Consider the following 15,894-nt stretch of genomic DNA (forward strand, 5'->3'; position numbering starts at 1 on the left):
ACCTTTTTTTCTGTTTTAGAATCTTTTCTTGTGTGGTCTGTAATTTCCTGATGATGTGCTTTGATATGGGCCTGTTTACTTCCATTGTGTTGGGTACTTGGTGAACCTGTCTGGAATTTAATCTGGAAACTGTTCTTTGATCTGATAATGTCTTTAAGATCTAGGAAATTTTTTTGAATTATTTATTTCTTTCTGTTTGCTTGATTCCAGTACAGATAGTGATGTTTAATCTTCTAGACTGGTCCTCTGATTTTCTTTTTCTTTTCTCTTTAACAATTTTTATTTTTTTGACTCCTTGCTCTGCTTCTAGGATATTTCTTTATTTTTATCTTCCTAAAATAATGCTGATTTTATTTCATTTCTGCTCTCCGATTTTTAATTTCTAAGAACTTTTTTGATCTCCAAATATTTCTTTTCCTTCATTTTCTTTTTTTTTTAAGGTAACTGTTCTTGATTTACTGTTAACAGTATTTTGTCTTCACCTCTGTGAGATTTTAGATGTATGTATTTATGTATCTCCTTGCATATAGTTTGTTTGCACTAAGTTTTCCCCCCAGTTTTTATTTATTTATTTATTTATTTTTACTCTCTGACTTTGTTGGTAGGGGTGTTTCTCAGATGTCAGGTAATTCCTTGGTTGACTACTCATATTTAAGTGGTAGTGGACATAAGACGCCGATTGGAAGCTCTAGGTATGTGGGTGGGACTTGTTGATTGTGAGTTTATCTAGCTGGGCTGTTTAGTTGGTGAGGCTTTGGTGTTAATACCTGGAGGTATTTCTTCTGGGGCTGCTCAGATTCCCTAGAGGAGACTTCTCCTGTCTCCCATCTCCTGTCTGGAAGGTAAAGACCTGACTGCCAGCATTCTGGGATCTGAGTTGGGGAAGAGGGCATTTAGTATATATTTAGGCTCTACTAATCCTCTTGTTTTTAGATCAGTACTATTGCCTTCAACCTTGGGTGGTCTCCCCACCCTATTCAGAGATTATCTGTTTTAGTCTCTTTAGTATTTTGCCAAAATGGGGAATGATTGTTGCTCAGATGACTGGAGTGGAGTTTGCTGCTTAAAAAGATTATCAACCAATATTCCTTACTTTAGCCCTCCTTTCACTCTCATTTCCATAAGTAGTGGGATTCCTATCAATTCTTGACATTTCAGATATTCTAGAGAATAAATAAGTTTATTCTTGGTTTCTCAACTATTGACTTAGAATTCAGTTTTCTCAGATCTGCTGAGTTTTTGTTTTTGTTTTTTTACCACATATCCGTCAGCTTTCAACATTCTAAAATTTTAATTTTACTGTTCTCTCTTCTCCTTTTCTCTTCATCTGTGTAGGCTTATGCTTTTAAAGAAAAATCTCATGTTATTTTATTGGAGTTTCAAGGAGTCAAGGTTAAAAAGCATGTTCAGGCTGCCATCGCACTAAATACTTAGGACCCCACTTCTGGTGCTCTGCCATATTTTTGTTAAGATACTTAATATTCATATGGGGTAATAAAATGAAGGGCATGGGCAGATGTTATTCCTGGTGATCATTAGAGGTTGCAAATTAGCAACCCACAGAGTCAAACTGGCCCACAGGTATATTTGGTTTGACTTGTAAAATGTAAAAAAAAAATGTTTTTTGTTAGTTAATATCACTTCACATTTGTTAAAATATCTGGATTTATATTCCACTGATTCCCAAATCTGAATCTCGAATTTCAAGCTTGGTTTTGACATCTCTGATTCTTGTTGAATCTTTTCACATGGACATTCCACTATCTCAAGTTAACATGTCTGAAACAGGCTTAAAATCTTTGCTTATTTCAGGAATTGGCCCCTTTTCTGTCAAATGTGTTGTAAAATATTTACTCTGTGGTGCAGTTTTTTATTTTTTAAGTTATTTGCTTAGCAATTTTTTAGACCCAAATACACAAATCATAAGTCTGTAGCTCCATGAATTTTTAAAAAGCGAATACACCTTTATAACCACCAAGATCAAGATTTGAACATTATTTCTATCCCAAAAGCTTTTCTCATACTCTCTTCTGATCATTACCACCCAAACAAGATATAGAACATTTCCATCACCGCTTTATGCCCCTTCTCAGTCGATTCCTCCTTCCCTCCACAGATAACCATATTCTGATTTCTATCACATGTTCTCAGAATTTATATAAATGGAATCATAGAATGTATTTATTTTTCTTGTCTAGTATCTTTCACTCCAAATGTTTTGAGATTCATCTATGTTATTGCAAATACGAATTGTTTGTTTCTTTTCATTGCTGAGTAGTATTCAGTTCTAAGAAGTTTTTTATCTGTTTACCAGTTGGTGGGTATTTGGGTTGTTTTCAGTTTGGAGGTATTATGAGTAAGGCTGTCATAAAATTAGCAGACAAGTCTTTCTGTAGGCAGATGTTTATATTTCTCTTTAATATATGTGTAGGAGTAGAATTGCTGGGGTATAGTGTAGATGTAGGCTGCCTTTTATAAGAGAACATTAAATAGTTTTCCAAAATGGTTGTACCATTTTATACTCCCATTGGCAATGAGAATTTTAGATACTACACATCCTTTGCCAACATACAGTATTGTCATTCTGTTCTAGTTGAACCATTTTGGTACATGTAAAATGGTGGTTCCAATTTGCATTTCTCTGGTGACTGATGTTGAGGGCCTTTTCATTTGCTATTTGGTCATTTGTGTATTTTCTTTTGTAAAATGTCTGTCCAAGTCCTTTGCTTATAATTTTAGGTTTAGAGACACATTGAGCAGAAAATACAGAGTTCCCATATACCTTCCTCTCCTCACAGTTTCATGCATGAGTGTAATACATTTCTTACAGTTCATGAACCAGTATTGACATGTTGTTAACTCCAGAGTTTTCAGCAGGGTTCACTCTTTTGTGTTGTACAGAGGGTTTTGACAAATGCATAATGTCATATCTACCAGGACAGTATCATACAGAATAGCTTCACTGCCTAAAAAATCCCTTGTGCTTCGTCTCTTTCCCCATCCCTTCCCCTCCCACCCCAACCACTGCCAATCACTGACCTTTTTACTGTTTCTATAGTTCTGCCTTTTTCAGAATGTCCTGTAGTTGGGATCATACAGTATATGTCATATTCAGACTAGCTTGTTCACTTAGCAATATGCATTTAAGGTTCCTCCATGTCTTTTTGTGGCTTGATAGCTCATTTCTTTTTATTGATGAATAATATTGCATTATATGGTTGTACCACAGTTTATTTATCCATTCACCTGTTGAAGGACATCTTGGTTGCTTCTAATTTCTGGCAATTATGAATAATGCAGCTGTAAACATTTGTGTTTAGGTTTTTGTGTGGAATAACTTTTTAATTCATTTAGATAAATACCTAGTGGTACAGTTGCTAGATCATACAGAAAGACTATATTTAGCTTTTTTTTTCTTTTTAAGATTTTATTTATTTGTCAGAGAGAGAGAGAGAGAGCACGCACAAGCAGGGGAAGGGGCAGGCAGAGGGAGAAGCAGGCTCGCTGCTGAGTGAGGGGCCCAATACAGGACTCGATCCCAGGACCCTGGGATCATGACCCAAGCTGAAGGCAGACCTGTAACTGAATGAGCCACCCAGGCATCCCTGGAAAGACTATATTTAGCTTTATAACAAACAGCCAAATTGTCTTCCAAAGTGGCTTTACTATTTTACACTCTCAGCAATAATAATGAATGAACATTCTGTTGCTCCACACCCTCACCAGGATTTGGTATTGTCAGCGTTTTGGATTTTAGCCATTCTAATAGATGTAGGTAATATCTCACTTTAATTTGCAATTCCCTATTGGCATGTGATGTTGAGCATTTTCTCATATGTTTATTTGCTATCTGTATATCTTCTTTGATGAGCTATCTCTTCAGATATTTTGTATGCTTTTAAATTTGGTTGGTGGTTTTCTTACTGCTGACTTTTAAGTGTTTTTTGTATAGTTTATATACTAGTTCTTTATCAGTTATATGTTTTGAAAATATCTTCTCCCATTCTGTGGCTTGTCTTTTCATTCTCTTAACAGTGTCTTTTTAGAACAGAAAATTATTAATTTTAACGAAGTCCAGCTTACTAGTTTTTTCCCATAGATCATGCTTTGGTGGTGTTTCTGAAAATTCATTGCCAAACCCAAGGTCATTTAGATTTTCTCCTATGTTAATTTCTAGAGTTTTGTGTTTTACATTTATGTCTGTGACCCATTATGAGTTAATTTTTGTGAAATCCATTCATAAATATGGAATATCTGTCCATTTACTTAGATTTTCTTTGATTTCTTTCATCAGTTATGTGCTTTTCTTCATATAGATCTTGTATGTATTTAGTTAGATTTATTCATGATTTGTTTTTTGGTGCTAAAGTAAATGGTATCGTGTTTTTAATTTCAAATCCCAGTTGTTTCTTGCTGGTTTACAGAAAGGCGGTTGACTTTGGTATGTTAACCTGGTATTCTTCAACCTTGCCATAATCATTTACTGTTCTGGGCGTTTTTTTAGTTGATTCTTTGGGATTTTCTTTTCTTTTTTTAAAAATTTTTTTTTTTATTTATTTGACAGAGAGAGACACAGCGAGAGAGGGTACACAAGCAGGGGGAGTGGGAAAGGGAGAAGCAGGCTTCCCGCTGAGCAGGGAGCCCGATGCGGGGCTTGATCTCAGGACCCTGAGATCACAACCTGAGCCGAAGGCAGATGCTTAACGACAGAGCCACCCAGGTGCCCCTATTCTTTGGGATTTTCTACATAGATAATAATGTCATCTGCAGACAAGCCTTTTCTTTCTTTCTTCCCAGTATGATTACCTTTTATTTCTTTTTCTTGTCTTATTGGATTAGCAATGAATATCAGTATGATGATTAAATTAGAGTGATGATGAGGAACATCCTTGCCTGTTTCTGATCTCGTGGGGAAAAACATTGTGTTTCTCATCAGTATGATGTTAGTTTTATATGATTTTTATTCTTTTAAATTTGTTGATGTGTGTTTTATAGCCCAGAATATGGTCTATATTGGTGAATTTTCTATATGAGCTTGAAAAGAATATATATTCTGTTGTTGGATGAAAAGTATTCTATAAATGTCAGTTAAATCCAGTTGATTGATGGCGCTCTTCAGTTCAACCATATTCTTTTTTTTTTTTTTTAAAGATTTTATTTATTTATTTGACAGAGACACAGCAAGAAAGGAAACACAGCCGGGGGAGTGGGAGAGGGAGAAACAGGCTTCCCGCTGAGCAGGTAGCCGGACGTGGGGCTCAATCTCAGAACTGTGGGTTCATGACCTGAGCCAAAGGCAGACGCTTAATGAATGAGCCACCCAGGCGCCCCAGTTCAACCATATTCTTAACTGAATTTCTGCCTGCTGGATCTGTCAATTACTGTTAGAGGAGTTTTGAAGTCTTCAACTATATTAATGAATTTGTCTGTTTTCCTTGCTGTTCTATCAGTTTTTGCCTCACATATTTTGATACTCTGTTATTAGTCACATACACATTAAGGATTGTTATGTCTTTTTAGAGATTAATTATTTTATCATTATATAATGCTTTTCTTTATCTCTCATAACTTTCCTTGCTCTGAAGTCTGCTTTATCTGAAATTAAAATAGCTACTCCAGCTTTTGATTGGTGTTAGCATAGTATATTTTTCTCCATCCCTTAACTTTTAATCTCTCTGTTATGTTTAAAGTGGTTCCTTTTATACAACATATAGTTGGGTCTTGTGTTTGTTCTCCACCCAGAATCTTAGAACTTTTATAAGAAAATGTAGGAAGATATTTTCACATTACCTGGGGTAAGGAAAAATATTTTTTAGAAGGATCACAAAAAGCTACTATGCAGAATTGGAAATTGTGGACCTCAAATAAAAAATTTTATTCATCAGAATACACTTTTAAGAAAATTGATAGGCAAGGAGAAAACATATGCAAGATTTTTTTCTGACAGGACTCATAACCACAATATATAAAGAACTTTTACAAATTAATAAAAAGGAAAAAGAAAGAATAAAAATAAGGAACTTACAGTTTCTGATCTCACATGTAAAGAGCTTTGAAGCAATCACTCCTGTCTTTACAACAAGAGAGCTAATCAAACTGAAAATAAAAAACCTTTTTTTAAAAAAGATTTTTTTTATTTATTTGTCAGAAAGAGAGAGCACAAGCAGAGGGAGCAGCAGGCAGAGGGAGAAGCAAGCTCCCTGCTGAGGAAGGAGCCCGATGTGGGAATCGATCCCAGGACCCTGGGGTCATGACCTGAACCACAGGCAGATGCTTAACCAATTAAGCAACCCAGGTGTCCCTAAAAAACCTTTTTTAGATCCATTGGAGAAATGAGGTCATAGGGCAATCTGCTGCCCCTGGAATTGGAGAGACAGGCAAATAGAGACTATCACAGTTTACTGAGAGCAGAAGCCACTGCTGGACCTTGATAGGAATACTTAAAGGTGATTGAGCATACTGGCTTCAGAGATAAAAAAAAATTCCGGGGGGTACAGGAAGTCCACCACTCTTCTTACGAATTTTAGCATCAGGAGCCCTACCAGATTCTCAGAGTGAAGATCACAGAAAAATACCAACAGAGAAAGAAAAAAGTACTCAGTTTGAAATAAGCCCAGAGTGCTGTATTCTTAGCAAAGCCAGCTGGCAAAATTTTGATATGAATGCCATTACTTTTACAGATGTTGAGCTATTAAGACTTCATTTCTTCTTGAGTCAGTTTTCTTATCTTATGTTTTGTCAAGGACTTGGACCACTTTATCTGAGTTGTTGAATTTATTGGCATAAACTTATTTATAATATTGTCCTATCATCCTTTTAATGTCTGTAGGACCTGTAGTAATATTCATCTTTGTCAGTCCCAATATTAGTAATTTGTGGTTTTATTCCCTTGATTTATGTGACAGGAGGCTTATCAATTTTATGGATACTTTCAAAGATCTAATATTTGAGTTTGTTCTTTGATTTCTATCTTTATTTATTTATTTTTACTTTTCCAAAAATTATTTTTCACTTCACAATATATAATGTACATCTTTTCATGCAAATGGATGAGATTCATGATTGAAAAAGGGAAACTTGCAGCTTGTGGGTGGGGAAAACCCAATTTTATGCCAGTTACAAGTGAAACACCTACAATAAAGCCACGCGAAAAGTTATAATTGAGATGGGGAAAGGTATATGAGAAAATACAACCTTCAGGTGGCAATACTTATATCAGGCAAAACAGAATTAAAGGCCGAACACATTAAATAGGATAAGGACGGTTCCGTCTCACCTTCCAATGCATAACCATCAATTTGTTGTGTACTCTTTTCATTTCTTCCATCTCCTCTGCTACCTTCATCATCTCCTCATTGCTTAAATTTCTGCCATGTATGTCCCCTCTAAATTGTGGGCGAGAGCGAGCCAGCCTCTCTTTAAAGCTTCCTTCTTCTAGCTTGTGTTTTCCCACTCCACAAGGAGGCTGCTCCATGGGAGGGCTCTCTTCAAAAAGGTCCCTTCTAGAAAGGCGCTCCTGAGGAGGGCGCTCCTCGGACACCAGCATCTCGGGAAGGAGCTCGGGAAGGAGCTCCTCGGGAAAGAACTCCTCCTCCGAGGACTGCTCCTCGGAAGATGGTTCCTCCGGAGACTGCTTTTTGGGAGAGTGCTCCACAGGAGGCTGCTCGTCATCCGTCTTGGGTGCGCTCTGTGGCTGTTCTTCGTTTTCTTTTCAGGATTTTTCCATGTTCAGGATGGTCTGGACCTCTTCTGGCGGTTTGCTCTAGGCGTCCTCTCCTCAAGGCGCACCGCTGTGACCTGCAGACCTGCAGACTTCCTTCTGCTCTTCCTCTCAACCAAAGGGCAGGAGGCAGATGGTGTCTGGACAGGCAAAAAGGCTATTTTTATTTTTATTATTTGCATTGTTATACTTGGGATTTTATTTGTTCTTTTTCTGTAGAAGTAGAAATTTAGAACAGTGATTTTATGCCTTTTTTTAAAATTTTCAATCATTTATTGAAATGATTTCAACAGTAAATATGCTGTGAAATAAGTGAATTTTAATTTAAAATGACTATAATTTCCCCCCAAAATGACTATAATTTCCTAGACATCAGTATATCAATGGAAGGAACAAACAAAAGCTATAATGAAACTCAACTTCTATTGAAACATTTTCTCTAGGATAGGAAAATCAGTATATTTTAAAAAGCTTAAGTTGTACCCAAATACTATATATGTCACAATTGACTCTAAAATGACAAAAAATAAAATATATTTGGTTTTTTTTTTTAGGCTTTTAAAAACATTTATTTAAGTAATCTCTACACCTAACATGGGGCTTGAACTTATAACCCCGAGATCAGGAGTCACATCCTCTTCCAACTGAGCCAGCCATATGCCTTTCTTTGGTATTACAAACATTTAAAGTTATAATTTTCCTCTGAGAACTACTTTAGGTGCAGTTTTGAAATGTTTTTAGTATCTTTTAGTTTAAAATATTTTATTTTCCTTTTTTTTAAGATTTTATTTATTTGAGAGAAAGAGAGAGTGCAAGAATGGGGAGAGGAGCAGAGAGAGAGGGACAAGCAGACTCTACACTGAGCCTGATATGGGGCTTGATCCTATGCCCAGAGATCATGACCTGAGCTGAAATCAAGAGTCAGGCGCTTAACTGACTGAGCTACCCAGCTGCTCCTTAATTTTCCTTTTTTTAAAGGTTTGGTTTATTTACAAGTATATTCAATTTTCAGATATTTGGGGGACTTTTAGGATATGTTATAATCTTTATTATTAATTTCTAGTTTGATACTCTTGGGTGAGTGAACATACTTTGTAGGAATTCAGACCTTTGACATTTATTGAGAATTGTTTAGTGACCCAGCATATCATCTGTCTTGGTGAATATTTCATGTGTACTTGAAGAGACTGTGTATTTTGCAGTTGTGGCTTTAGTGTTCTAGAAATACCAGTTAGGTCATGTCAGTGTTAGAGCAGTTCAGATTTTCTTTCTCCTTAGTGTTTTTTTTGCTGGCCAGTTCTATCAGGGGTAAGAGAGGGATGTAACGTTTTCTCCTCTTGTAGTTTGTCTACTTTCCCTTTAGTTCTTTAAATTTTTTCTATATATTTCAAAGCTCTGTTATTAGATGCATTCATATTTATGATTGTTTTATATTCTTACTAACGTTGTGTCATGAAATGTCCTTCTGTATCTTTGGTAATATTCTGCGTCCTGAATTCAACTTTGCTGGTATTGATGTAGTCATTTTAGTTATTCTAGCTGGATGTTTCATGGTATATCTTTGACATCATTTTACTTTTAACCCTACTCTTTATATTTAAAGTGTGTTTCTTATCAACAGCATATAGTTGGGTATTACTTTTTTTCATCCAGTGGGCAATCTCTACTTTGCAAATGGCATTTTAGACCATTTTTTTTTTTACTTTTAAAAAGATTTATTTATTTATTTTAGAGAGAGAAAGTGGGAGAGGGGCAGATGGAGAGGGGGAGAGAGAATCACAAGCAGACTCCCCACTAAGTGCAGAGCCCACGTGGAGCTCAATCCCACGAATCTGAGATGATGACCTGAGCTGAAACCAGAAGCTGGACGCCCAACCAAATGAGTCACCCAGGCACCCCTAGACCATTTATATTTATGTAATTATTATTATGGTTGACTTTTCAATTAATTATCTTCTATTTGTCTGATGTATTTTTTCTTTCCTTCCTTTTCATGATTGAGGTTTTGTTTTGGTATATATATATATTTATCTCTAACTCTATTCACTTACTAGGTATATATCTTTGTTTAACCTTTTATTGGCTACTCTAGAGAGCACAGTATGCATTTTTAACTCACCACAGCTGACTTTCAAATAATATTATTTTTTTTTTAAAGATTTTATTTATTTATTTGACAGAGAGAGAGACAGCGAGAGAGGGAACACAAGCAGGGGGAGGGGGAGGGGAAGAGGGAGAAGCAGGCCTCCCGCGGAGCAGGGAGCCTGACGCGGGGCTCGATCCCAGGACCCGGGGATCATGACCCGAGCCGAAGGCAGACGCTTAACGACTGAGCCACCCAGGCGCCCCTCAAATAATGTTATTATACTTCATCAACAATATAAGAAACTTAAGACAATTGTACTTATTCCCATCCTGTTTGTTGTGTTTTTGTTTTAATATAATTTACTTGTAATACACATACACACACACACACACACACACACACACACATAATTAAAACAGATTCTTTTATACTTATCCACTTAATCTTTCTGTTGCTCTTTTTTCCTTTTTTTGCAGATCCAGGGTTCTAAGTGGCATAATTGCCTTTAACATGATAAATTTTGTTTAGTATTTATTATACTACACATCTGTCTGCTGAAGAAAATTTTCTTGCTTTGTCTATCTGGAAACGTGTTTATTTTACTTCTATTTCTGAACAATAGCTTGTATCAGTATGGCATTCTGGGTTTTCAGAGGGTCCCCTCCCCCGAACAATTTAAATATTATGTTTTTTTTTTTTTCATTTTCTGCTCTCCATTGTTTCTATTCAGAAGTTCAGCTATCATTCTCATTCGTGTTACAAGATTTGCAATTAGGTCTTTTTTCCTCTGGCCTCCATATATTTTTTTTATAAGTTTGACTATGATGTGTTTAGGTGTGGTTTTCTTTATAGTTATATTGCTTGGGGGTTTGTTTAGCTTATTTTGAATCTGGGGTTGATAACTTTCATCAGTTTTGAAAATTTCAGGGCTCTTATCTCTTCAAATATTTCTTCACCATTATTTTCTCTCTCCCCTTTCTTTTGGGAACTCCAGTTACGTGTATGTTAGATCATTTAATGTCGTCCATAATTTCTAAGAACTCCTCCTTTTCTCTCTTTTCTTTTTTTGTTTCATGGTGGGTAATTTTTTGGACCTATCTTAAACTTTACTGAGCCTATTTCTTTTGATCTCAGACACTATTCATCCTATCTTTATTCTTTGTGTGTTTGTGTGTATGTTTCAATTTGCAAAATATCTGTTCAGTTGTCTTCACATTCATGGATCATTTTTTCTTCTGCATCTAGTCTGCTCTTAAGCCCATTGAAAGAGTTCTTTATTCTGATATTTTATTTTCAGCTTTTTCATTTGATTCTTTGTTGTAATTTGTTTTTCCACTAAAATTTCCCATCTCTTAATGCATATTAACTTCTCTTTCTTCCTAGAGTCTATAACATAATAGTTAAAGTTTTCATCTGTTAATTCCAAGGTCTAGGCCACCTGTATATATGCTTCCATTGACTTTTACTTTTGGATCACATTTTTATGCTTATTTATGTATCTTGTAATTTTTTCTTATATGCAGGACACTGTGTTTAGAATATTAGAGACTGAAGTAACCACTTCTATGATAGTTCAAACTTCGGTGAATTGGAAATGCTCAAGGGAAGGCAAATGAAATAAGAACAGTGACATAATTTGTACCCTATGGGCCAGAGAACCATTATAGTAGTCACATGTTTTCCATTTAGGGATGACACATAATTTTTTTTAAAATGTCTCATATTTATAAAAGCAGACATCTTGGTAGAGGTTTTGATATAGGGAGAAATTTACTTTAGTCTTATTTATAAAAAATAAAAAATCAGATACTTAAAATCCCAATTATGAGGACATCATCACATTTTTACTTACAAGTAGGGTATTAATCTGTTCTAGAATAATTTTAGTTAAAGATAGTTTCCATGATATGTTTTTTTTTTTTTTTAAAGATTTTATTTTTATTTATTTATTTGACAGAGAGAGCGAGAGAGCACAAGCAGGGAGAACAGTAGAGGGAGAGGGAGAAGCAGGCTCCCCGCCAAGCAGGGAGCCCGATGTGGGGCTCGATCCCAGGATCCTGAGATCATGACCTGAGCTGAAGGCAGACGCTTAACCATCTGAGCCACCCAGGCGCCCCTCCGTGATATGTTTTTAAATAAGATATGAGCATACAGACCTGGAAATGTTGTAGATATATGACTGGATGTAACTGGGGCCAAATTGAGGTCATTATTACATGGTAGAATCAGATGGTGCTTTTTATTTTTCCCTTTATAGTTTCGTATTTTTCCAGTAGTTATGGATGACTGTTACAATTTTTTAAAAATAGCATGATATATACCAAAAGAGAATGGTAATCCATTGTGGAAATTTTGCTTGCATTTAGGAATATAAAGCTTAGGAGATTTGTGGCTAAGTTTTAGAAAGATTCAGGGTCTGGTCTCTGGTTTCTGTTCTCTGCCTAAGAATATAGCCTTGCTGTGTTTCTTAGCTTGAGTTTCCTAGAAAGCAAAGCCTGAGTTATAACCTTATTGTTTATTACTTTTTTTGGACTATAATCCTGCGGAAGCTGAGAAGCAGAGTTGAGTGAAAGGGAAATGAGTTGGCGAACTTGGGAGAGCAATATGAGGTTGAGTTACTGAGTTAGCCAGTGATGCTTAATGTTGATCAATTTTGAAGAACTTTTGGGAGTTCTATATATTATTGTAAATTCAGGACATTTCATCTAGGAGGAGGAAAGAGGAATTTATCTTCTGACCTACTTTTCTCATTAGTTAAGGATTCAGCCCACTGGCATTAACTGCTCACATTTCTTGGTTGTGTTGTGTGGGGGTGCTAGGAAGGCTTCATGGTTCAGTGACATGGGAAGCCTGGGATGGGAGGTGAGAGGTATAGAAGCATGAAGGAAAGCAGAGTTGTGTTATGAAGTCATTTGATTGTGTCTTTGGATGTTGCAAAAACTCCTGGTAATACTTTCATTTAGCCTCTATCACTTTATGACTTCAAATACATTGTAGGCATTACCATGAATTTTCAGAAAGCCTATCTGTTGTGGAGATAATACTTTTGGAGTATACCTAATTCACATCAAATCAGGAAATAGGGCAGGATCAAAATAGGGCAGGGTCAAAATTTGACTATTGACTGACCTATTGTATATAAAATGTTATTTTACTCAGAAAAGATATTATTCATCATTTTACTTCATTTAAATTTATAATGTCTTAGGTATTATCAAAGTCATTGTAATGACATCTCTCCCACCCATGTTATCACCTAAATATGTTCATTTCTGACCAAATGTATATTTTATTTGTTTATAACAATTCTGATGATTTTAAATAACAAAGATAAAATTTAGGCATCTAATTTTTAAAATAGTGATAGATTTTGTGACAGTTTGCAAAATATGCTCTATCTTTGGGAATATAGGCTAGAGAATCAGTAAATATCTTTAAATAGCTTTGAATTTACAATCTTTCAAATTACCTGTGTATTACTTTTTTTGTTCTCTAGATCATGCCTTTTCTCATTTTTAATATCCAAATCAGTGGGAAAGTATAGAATATTATTTGATTAATTTAAAAAATTCTTCTACCTACTTTCAGTAGATTTTGGTGGTGAATATTATTGTAGGAAACTGATAGTTATGGTTTTTCTACCAGTTAATTATAGTATCTTGGCCAAATTGTGTACTCTTTGTGTTTCAGTTTTTCGTCTGTAGAGTATTAATAGTAATATCTGCCATACACATCTACCTCATAGAAGTCTAGAGAAAATCAAAGTATGTATATGAAAGTACATGTCAGTTTTTCTGTGGCATAGGCTATATTTTACTAATTACTGCAATCCACCATGTCATTCAGTATGTATTTGTTGAGTTGAGAATAAATCACTGTGGTTTTTCACTTGGTTTTTTGATACTTAATATTATTTCTAAGTGCTTTAAATAGTGTAAAATTTTCAAAAAGATGTCCTTAAAACACATTTTACTTTAAGTTGAATTAAATCTGTACTTTTTTGATGTGATGGTATGTGGATGGGAGAGAGATTATGAAAGCACATATCAATAACTATTATAATTAAAAATTTCGGAAATATTGTGCATATACCTTTAAGATATTGTGATGACAAGTGCCTGGGTGGCTCATTCAGTTAAGCGTCTGTCTGCCTTTGGCTTAGGTCATGATCCCGGAGTCCCGGAATCGAGCCCCACAGCAAGATCCCTGCTCAGTGGGGGGAGTCTGTTTCTCCCTCTTTCTCTGCTCCCCACCCCCACGTGTGCTCTCTCTCTCTCTAATGAATAAATAAAATCTTAAAAAAAAAGATATTGTGGTGACAGATTTAAGTTGTTACAGATGTTACATATTTAAGTGAAATGAAATAAGGAAACTGTATGTTAGTATAAGTCATGAATTTTCAACCTGCAATCTCGTTCATGTGGTTTATAGTTTATGCTTAGTAAATAGAAGTAAATGGTAATTTTACTTATTTTAACTGTGTCCCTTTTGATTGGAGTGTTGGACTAATTATTTTAACTTGAAAATTAATGTAATAACTTTTTATGGAGTTTTCTTCTTAACCTTTCACAGGTATTATTCTGCTCTAAAAACTATGGAACAATTAGAGAATGTTTTTTTTCCCCGAGTTAGTCAATACCGGTTTTGTCAGCTAATGATAGAAAATCTTCCTAAACTCCGTGAGGATATTAAAGAAATCTCCATGTCTGATCTCAAAGACTTTTTGGAAAGCATTCGAAAACATTCTGACAAAATAGGTGAAACAGCAATGAAACAGGTGAGATTAAAAAGGAAAATTTTAATTTAATGTTATTCATAGTCTAATTAGAGAATATATCCAGAGTTTACTTGTTTTTAATTACATAAAATGCTTATTTTTGTTTAGTTTTATCCTTTTCGTATCTTTCCTGAACTTTGTTTAGAATGGATTTAATCAACATTTTCTTTTGGTTTGCAGCTATTCTGTATTTAAGTTAGGTCAATCTAACTTGACTCACGAGCCTGTCTCTTGGGAATCATCCCAAGTATGTGGTAATTCATTAACTTGTGCCAGCAGGCGAATTTGGTGTAAAATTAGATGAACCATGGCAGCCACAGAGGCAAATGGGATTCCTTTTATCCTAAGGTTCTAAATTGTTCTCTTTAAAAGTATTATCTTTGAATTAACAACTTCTACAGCTCAATAATAAAAAGAAAACAGTGGACAAGATTTGGCAGTTGTAAAGTTAATGTACCTCCTTTTTGAATCATCAGTTCTTCTCCTAGATAATTCCAATGAGAAATGAAGAAAACATATCCTTGTGATGTTCATACCAGCTTTGTTCGCAGCTAGCCCAAAACTAGAAACAACCCAAATGGACATCAAAAGGGGAATGGATACACAAATTGTGCTGTATAAAAACACAATGGAATATTACTTAGCAATAAAAAGGAATGAAATTACTGATATGTACAACAGCAAATATTAATCTCCCAGGCATAATGCTGAGCTACAGAAGCTGGACACAAAAAAAGCACAGATTGTGTCACTCCATTTATATTGCAGTTCTAAAGCAGGCAAAACTAATTAAAGTGAAAAAAATCAGAGAAGTGCTTACCTCTGGGTGGGGTAATTGCCTGGGAAGGGACACAAAAGGACTTTCTGAGGAGATAGAAATGTTCTGTCTCCCACTTGTCAAAATTGTACAGTTACGATCTGTACATTTCAATGTATGTAAATCTGACCTCAAAGTTGTAAAAAATAATTGGTTTGTGTATAGTGTGTGTGTGTGTATGTGTGAAGTGAGTGGGTAAAGTATATAGATGAAACAAGAATGTATAAATATTAATTGTTGAAGGTAGGTGATGAGTACTTGGGATTTTGTTATATTAATCTGTATTTGAAATTTTTAGTAATAAAAAGTTTTAAAATGATTATAACTTAAAATTCCTGAGTTAGTTAAAATTCCCAATAATCACAGTGTCATAGAAATAAAACAGTGCTCAACATGCTTTCTAACCCCTAATTTTTTTTCTCAAGTATTAGAAACTAGAGACGCTTCAGGTATGGCAGGGTGGGGCAGAGGGATATGGGCTGGGTGGGCCCTGA

At 35.2% G+C, this 15,894-nt stretch overlaps 1 protein-coding gene and 1 pseudogene across 11 annotated transcripts in view; one reads left to right on the forward strand and one right to left on the reverse strand.

Moving 5' to 3' along the window:
- EXOC6 (exocyst complex component 6) overlaps positions 1-15,894 on the forward strand; it is a 206,852-nt gene that overhangs the window by 40,389 nt on the left and 150,569 nt on the right. For all 11 annotated transcript variants that reach the window (XM_032432559.1, XM_032432560.1, XM_032432561.1 and 8 more), the window contains exon 6: positions 14,379-14,583. In XM_032432559.1, coding sequence (XP_032288450.1) covers positions 14,379-14,583 — 205 coding nt within the window. The remainder of the gene's footprint in view (positions 1-14,378; positions 14,584-15,894) is intronic.
- LOC116649592 lies at positions 6,268-7,726 on the reverse strand (annotated as a pseudogene).

Source organism: Phoca vitulina, unplaced genomic scaffold (assembly GCF_004348235.1).
Source record: "Phoca vitulina isolate PV1807 unplaced genomic scaffold, GSC_HSeal_1.0 scaffold48, whole genome shotgun sequence".
NCBI lineage: Eukaryota > Metazoa > Chordata > Mammalia > Carnivora > Phocidae > Phoca > Phoca vitulina.